Genomic DNA, 8,289 nt, shown 5'->3' with positions numbered 1-8,289 from the left:
GCTGTGGTCACCTAGGACAGGGGCTTGGGGTGTCCCCACTCCGGGGTGCCCTCTCTGCACTGGGCACCTCCCTGACCCACTGATTCCATGCAATTTAAAGCAAATACAAGTTATTTAATTAACAATTAATTTAAAAAAAAGAATAAGGAAAAATGGAAAAGGTTAAAGGAAAACATCACCCTGCTTTGTGGCAGAGAACATCATAAACAGTGTCTCTGGAATGTCAGGGCAGTTCACAGTCTGTTCCTTGTAGGTCTCAGGCCTCCTTCTCAGGCCCTGGCTGTGCTGCAGGGATGCTGCAGGTTGGACACTTGCTCTGGCAGTGGCCACACACACTCAGGCTCTGGGTGGCAGGGACTCTTCTCCCGAGTGTCACCCCTGCTCTGTCAGGGTTATGATCCCCCTCCAAGTCCGGCTTGCAGAGCCTCTTGGCTGAGGCATCTCCCTGTGCTGAGCCCACTGCCCAAGGTCCCCCTCGCTCTCCTGAGCTGCTCACCGCACCCAGCTCCGCACTGCTCCAGCCCCAGCTCCACACTGCCTCAGCACGGCGGCTGCTGCTGCTGCTCTGCCTTCAGCTCCCTGGGCTGCTTCTCTGGCCTCTCTGGCTCCAGTTGCTACAGCTCTGCTCCCAGGGCAGGTCTGCTCTGCAGGCTGCTTCTGGGACTCTCTCTCAGCTCTCACCTGCTTCCTGGGCTGCTTGTCTGGCCCCTCTGACTCTGGTTGCTGCAGCTCCCCTCCCAGGGCAGGTGTCTCTCTCTGGGCTGCGCTCTGGCTTTTTGGGCTGCAGCTCTGCTCCTTGCAGCTTGGCTTGGGCCCCTGCTCTCTCCTTAGCTCGGCCCCACTCCATCTGACCCAGGCAATTCCAGCTCACACGGAGGATGGGACCCACTCTGGCCTTCTGTCTCTTTGATTAGCCTGCACGCCCTGTCAATCAAGCTGACCTGGAGCATTGGCCTCTCGCCATTGTTCCTGGGGACTGTCAGTGGCAGGGTCCTGATTTGCCATTGATCCCTCCCCTTTTAGTGCTGGGAGCTAGCAACCAAACACTCCCACTGAATGTTAGTAAGGGCATAACAGTCCCCTTACACTAACCTCCTAATACTGACAGAACAGAAATGTTGGTAAAGATTAAAGTATATGCCCCAGACTTCTCCCCCCAAAAAGTCCAAATGAAAGATCTTGATGAATTAATAGCTATACATGATATCTGGCATTAGCCTGATCCCATTCTAGAAAATGTATCTCACTGACATACAGAACACTTGAGTTTGAAAAAAAATTGGGTAACCTAGCTCTCCAGGACAATGATCAGGTACAGTGTTGGGCATATCTTTACTGGGAAAATGCATCACATTAGAAAATGTGTTGACTGACAGAGCTTAACTAACATAATGTTGCCCACAATACTGCCTTTAGAATGAACAAAGACAGTCATGTTTAAAAGTACGCTAGCTGCTCATGATTAACCATTGGATTCCTACTTTCGAAATCTAACTCTAATGTTAACCATGTTTTTCTAAATGTGACTGCTCTCATCCATGCTAAGATAAAAATTGTGTCTATCACCATATTAGTTCAAATGTGTTAGTTTTCCCAGTATAGATGTACCCACTGATGGCCTCTGGGGAAATGAGGAGGTAGAAGGTTGAATGAACATGAGAGGTTTCCATCTCCATACTGACAGATCAGACATGACATCTGACATGAAATGGCTATGCTGTCTGCCCCTTGGGAGGGAGGAAAAAGAAATGCTGCTTTGATAATGGAGTAAGGGATAAAACAACAGAAAAGTCAGTAGCCAACAGAAAGGAAAAAAATGTAGCATAACCATACTCTAATACTTGAGAAATGTCCTTAGTCCAATTATAAATGTTCACTTAGCACAACTATTCAAAACAAAATGAGGCAGAGAACACTAAGGATGAGATGAGAGGGAGTTATAAAAGAGAATGCCATTTTCACATCTTCTACCTCTCATCCATCAAAGCATAAAATAAAGGATTTCATTAATCTACAATAAATGTTGTTGAATTTGGAACTTAAGTCCAAGGGATAAAACTCTTTCAATTTTGAATTCACTATGATTGTTGGGAGACTTAAAATAAACCCCAAACCCCGAAAATCTGCTTACCTGATGAGATGTCTATTCGGTTCTTCTTCACCTGGGTGACATTGATGTGGACACTGACTTTGCCTTCAGTCAGGTCAATCTCAACATTACCCAATCCATCGGCAAAGTTGCTGAAGAGAAGAAGTCCATTAGGATTCCAGGTCCGAAACTGGAAATTGACTGAAAGCAGGTCCTGATTCAGGCGACCAGGCACTTCCAGGTAACTGGTAGCATTGAAAAAGACAGGCACTGTATGTGGCTCCACACACGAAAAACTTACATTTCCCTAAAACAAAAACAAAAAGCACAAAACCCCAAACTTAAATACAGTGATAAAACTCCTCTACATCCATAAATATTGCTAGAAATGTGTGGTTTCTGAATATGAGTTCATTCTATTTGTGATACTTCAGTTGAAGTTGATGTGTGGGGTGTTTTGCATGTTAAAATGTATGATAGGCAGGTTACAATTATGAAATAAGCACGTATGTTTAGATGTAAAGATTACTGACCAGGGATGGGTTACATATTGTGACCTAGCAGTAACAGACTGTGCAAGTCATTACTAATCCCAAGAAGCAAAAATGATTTTTTTTTTAAGGAAAAAAACCCCTAAAATATATTGACTCTCTTCTATAGCAGACTGAAGCAGGTGAAGAGCCACCAATCATGGGAAGAGCATGACTCTCCTCACTTACATATCTCCTGTGTGGTAGTACACAGTGCTCCCATGCCTGATATGAATTTAAAAGTAAGCTGCTTCTGTGGCATTATAGTATTCAAATTGGAATAGTATAGTTTTTATAGACGCAATCCACGTATCAGATTGATATTATACAAAGTGCCAAAACGTTATATGGCCTGGCATTCTGCCTTTAGAGAGCAGTATAATTAGCAAATTTACTATTTAACTGACATCAGCACAGAAGTTCAACTCTGTATGACATCCTACATTTAAAAAAAAAAAGTGTTTGTTCTGAACATGTTAAAGATCTGTCTGTCTTTACTACAATCCCAGTGTTACAGTATCATTTGAACACACATTTGGAACATATAATATATCACATAACATTATATTCAAGAGTTTAGGGACCTCACTGTTTCAAAGAGTTATTGAAGCTTTTAATTCACAACATGAATGAGGAGCATGATAATCACCTAACTGATAAAGGCCAACGACCATCTTCACTGCCTTACTGTAAGCCAGTCCCAGTGGGCTTGCCTAGAGTTTTTCACTTTGAGGTTTTAATTGACTGAAAATTTACCTAAGTTAATTAATACATTTATAAACATTAGTTTGAACATCCCCCAACATTTGTTACAGAATCTGCTAGCTTGAGCCCTTGGGTAAATCACAAATTTTTAACCTGGAACAAAAATTTGTGGAGTATCCAGACTAGCCTTTGCAAATATGTTAACAATATTGAATTAATTGACTGCCAGTTAACTGGAAGTAACTACTATGTAGACAAGTGAGTCCTGTGTAGACAAAGAGCACCAAAGTGTCTCTGAAGAGCTGACATTCTATGATGGCTCTTCAATGGTAACATACCAGGTACATAAGGCAGCTAAGTGTTTTGTCCTAGTACCTAGTGAATTAAACAGCAGTCCATGGCACCCATTATCATGAGTTTAAGAGGTCTTGTTGCTTTATAACTGTGAAGAACTGAGATTTTCCTCTGGACAAAGAGCCTTGGCTTTCACAACTGATTGACATTCTGTCTTGAATCTTTAAATCTCTCTTGCCTCTAATGTATGGGAGAGTTGAATCTGTTGCTAATGGGAGTGAATGCATGCAACTCCCTTACACAGGAATGAGATAATGTATTCCTAAATGCTAACAGTATAAAGGATTTCTTGTGGAAGAAGCATATAATTCTAGGTTATAACTCCCTTCATGTTTCTCTGTCAGTTAGCCGACCTAATCTTTTCTCTACTGAGATATTCAACTTAATCTAAACTGGAGTATTATTTTCCCTCCATGACTGTACATCATCAGGAAACTACTCTTATGTAAAGCCCAGTTCACTAAGATTGTCTACCAGGGCTGGGCAAAGAGTTAGAACTCATCTGAAGTTTGCCACAATAAAGAGATTCATATTTTTCAAAGAGAAATGGATCCTTTTCTATGGACTAGGTTTAGAATCAATTGCTGAAATACTCATCCAGCACTGAAGTCTGAAAGTCAAATATATACCATGCATTTATGTTGAGACTTTTGTTCTTACTGCAAAATTATTAACAGTATGCTAGAAGACTAACAGTGGAAGCTTCTCAAGTTAGACAGCTTGGGCTTTGCATTATGATCTTTATCCTATATTGTAAATTAACTCTAAGTTTACATTTATAAGTCATTTATTTCCTACCCACTTCCAGGCATCACCACTGCTGGAAAAAATGACTACCTTTTAAAACCTTTTCCCAATTAACAGAACTACAAACTGAATACATGTAACCTGGGGTTTAGAGAGCATGGCCCCTTTAAATCTTTTTCTGGAGGTGGGGGGAAATGAGAAAAAAGGACGGAAACTCCAGGGGGTGGCTCTGGAGCTCCAAGGGAGAGAAAGAGGTGGCAGCAAGCAGGTCCTCGCAAAGTGAAGCAGTAGAGAACCTGCCTGAAGCCTGAGAAAGACAGGGTGGCCAATTGGGGACACCCCAAGACAGGAGCCAGGAGGAGCCCTGTGCCGGGAAGGAAACGCCTGAGAAGGACAGGCTGGAGCTGGACCCAGTATCATGGCTGCTCAGAGCTGCATGGGGATGTGAGTACTGGGGCTTGTGACTCTGCATTGGGAACCAGGAGGGAGGCTGTGAGCTAGTTAAGTAGGGAGGTGGTCGCTGGGGCACTGAGGGGGGGGTTGCTGGGGAAAGTTCACTGGCGCCGAAGACGACCAGGAGCACCCAAGACTCACCACTGGTCTGGAACTTTGCTCAGGACTCTTGAACTCTGTGTGCAGACACATTGCTCAGTGTCTGCCCTTCCAGATAGTGCTACCACTGGACCCGTGGGGCCTTGGCTTGGATGCAACCCTGTTTTGCTGCTCCCCCTATATTTCCCCTTGTTTTTCTCCTCTCATCCCTCTGTAAATAAATATTTCCCTTTCTTATATCCCTTGTACTTTTCCTGTGTGTGTGTGTTCTCTCTGGGGGGGTTGGAACAGGTGCCCCTGGGGTGGAAGGGATTTCTCCTGCTGCATTCCTGCACGCAATTTCTCTTGGCCAGAGCTGTCTGCAGAGCAGACTCCATCTTGGCCACAAGAGCGCTAAAGTTACATACATATTCTCAAAAGAGAGGTAACTCAGAATGAATTGTTTTGCAAAGCCTATATCCCCTGCTTATGTTTTATCAACTGTTGGTTCATTATTTTTCTAAAAATAGATTTTTACTCATCTTCATGCTTAACACTGTGCTGGTCTAACGCACGTAATTTAAATAAAAAAATACTTCCTATTTAGCTTATGCATTGAGACTGAAGCTAGCAGAGCAGCTGCAGAAGGTGGTTAAGTAGGCACCTGCTGCATCGGTGGGGGAGAAACAGGGGTAAAATGGGGTTCATCCATGGAAACACCTCCCCCCAACACCCTCCAGACCCAGAACAGTGCAAGGGAAAGCCCCCTTCCTCTCTCCCCCACACTGTGGCCGTGGGGAAAGAAACTGCAAGGAGGGGCCAGGCAGAGACTGAAGACAGGAGAGCAGCTGTAGAAGCAATTTAAACAGGGACTGGTGGACATGGATATTTTCTATGGTTTTCACTGGACTTTCTTTGTGCTGACTGCCTGTTTGCTCCAACCCACTCCTTGTCCCCTCTTGCACAGTCTCTTCACCTCAGCCTCAGTCCATACCTACCCTTCATACTTTCTCCCCTCCTTCTCACTCACTCTGCTCTCATCACTCCTCTCCCCTTCCTCTGACTTTCTATTTAGCCAATTTCCTCCTAGCTAACCCCTCCTCTCTTCCTCCTCCTCCCCCTGCCAATAGTGGAAGCAACATTAAACTTGCTGCCAGAACACTGATTAGAGCTGGTTGGGAATTTTTCAGCAAAACAGATTTTTGTAAGAAAATGCCTATCTGTTGATGTACCAGTAAAATGAAACTTCAGTTGGGAAGGTGTTCTCAGGTCCGGGATGTCATTTCTTGTCAGAGAGAGAGCGAGCTCAACCCCAGAACAGCCAATAACTTGGTGATTAAGGCGTACATCTGGCATGTGGAAGACCCAGGACCCTGATTAGGGGCAGGGGCTTGAACCTAGGTCACCAACATTCCAAGTGAGAGCTCTAACCTCCAGCTTATAGAGTCAGTCTCTGCCTCAGTCACTCTTGTTGGAGCTGTTCCATTTTTTAAATAAAACGTTCAATATTTATTGGGCCAGAGCAAGAGAGACTGATTCTGTAATCCCGTGGTTAGGGCACTCATGTGGGAATTTCTGGTTCAAGTCCCTGCTCTACTAAATATTTAATTATTTATACTAAGTGTAACAACTTCAACAGGTGAGATTGAGAGCGACCTATTCTAGAATAGCATGGTGATGGTGGCACTCAGCTGGGACCACCTGGTTCTTGGATAATCTGGGGTGAATCTCTCTCTCTCTCTCTTTGAAAAAAAGGCTTTGAAAAGTCTCAGGTTCATCCCAACACAGAATAGTTTAAGTGTGACAGGAAAACAATTTCCCAGCCGGCTCTAACACTGACCATTCTGCTTGTGTTATATCTCTTTTGCCTCCCTTTTGTTTGTCTTGTCTACTTAGATAGTAAGGTTGTCAGGGCAGGGGCTCTCTACAACTCTGTGTTTGTATAGCACCTACTACAATGGGAGCTCAATCTTAGTTGATTTCTAGACACCATCGGAATGAACACGGTTAACAATTCTATCATCAACAAAACACAGTTTTCATGCTAAATCAGGCTGAGGGCTAAGAGCAAAAAAGCTTTAGCAAGGAACATAAAAATCCATGTTGGTTTAATTAGGACAAAATTGATTTTGTTTTTGCAGAGGTGAGGCAGTGTAAGTAATTCTACTGAAAACAAAGGTCACTTCTATTGTTACAGTCATTGTTAGAATTGGAAATCAACAGAACCATCGAATTAAACGAGCCTGCAATAGACTCTCGATGACGCACTAGTGCATAACAACTCTACATTTGTGGATCTCACTGTAATGTTAGGAGTAATAGAATTTCATAGAAAAAAAAGAGGGATTCTCATCAATCCCTGTGCCTATTTATGCAACTAAATAAGTAGTCTGATTTCTACAGGTTTTGAACACCCACTGGGGCACCCAAAGATTAAAAGACTGTCATGGGGAGTTCAGCACTTTTGAAAATCATGCAACTTATCTGGGGCCCCAATTCAGGAAAGAACTTAAGTAACATGTTTAAAACTGTTCCTATTCAGGAAAGAATTTAAGCATGGACTTAAATCCCATTGACTTCAACTGGACTTAAGCACACATATAAATACCCTTCCTTAACAGAGATGCTTTTTTGAAACAGGCCTGAATTAGGCACCCAACTGAAAATCTGGCAAGATTTCTCATATAATGTGTGTTGCTTAGCTCATTTGTCCTGTACAGTGTAGGACACTTAAAATCCCACATATCCTACAGAAAACAGAGCACCATTTTCACAGGAATTCATTATTATTGAGTGGATTTCATCCTGCCTGGCAGGAAAGCCTCTGAAGCACAGGAGGAATTTTAAGGATTCTGGATGGTGAGCTGTTTGGGTTTTAAAACTCTTATACTGAAAGCAGAGTTTCATACCTGACATGCACATCATGCTTAATGGCTTTGTCATGTCTGATGAAACTTGGTGTAGAAATAACAAACTGCAATACAATGGTACTGTTTAAAGTTTAGCTTTCTCAGAGATTTTAAGATGTAAATCAGAAAATTCAAAATCATCATTCCTGCAGTCATGATTACTCAGACATAGTCCACAGATACGTTATATCAGAGCATTAATATTAAAACCATGTACAGTATGCATAGATTAATTAGAAATGTTGTACAATTTATCACCACCACATATGCATGTGTATTTATAAAGATTACATGATGGTGTGATGTTGTATGGAGATATTATTGGCACGAGTTTGTGAGGGTTGCAATGCTCATGAAGGAGGAAGCCATGAATGATGTAGGCAGGTCATCCTGGACTCCTGACAGTAACACATTTATTCTACAC

General features: G+C 42.8%; 1 protein-coding gene across 1 annotated transcript in view; it reads right to left on the bottom strand.

Annotated features, from left to right (window-relative positions):
• CNTNAP2 (contactin associated protein 2) overlaps positions 1 to 8,289 on the bottom strand; it is a 2,322,964-nt gene that overhangs the window by 1,445,492 nt on the left and 869,183 nt on the right. The window contains exon 8 of the mRNA XM_075062605.1: positions 2,132 to 2,396. Coding sequence (XP_074918706.1) covers positions 2,132 to 2,396 — 265 coding nt within the window. The remainder of the gene's footprint in view (positions 1 to 2,131; positions 2,397 to 8,289) is intronic.

This window comes from Chelonoidis abingdonii, chromosome 2 (genome assembly GCF_003597395.2).
Source record: "Chelonoidis abingdonii isolate Lonesome George chromosome 2, CheloAbing_2.0, whole genome shotgun sequence".
Taxonomy (NCBI): Eukaryota; Metazoa; Chordata; order Testudines; family Testudinidae; genus Chelonoidis; species Chelonoidis abingdonii.
The sequence above is the reverse complement of the archived record's forward strand: the minus strand, read 5'-3'. Positions and strand labels throughout refer to the sequence as shown.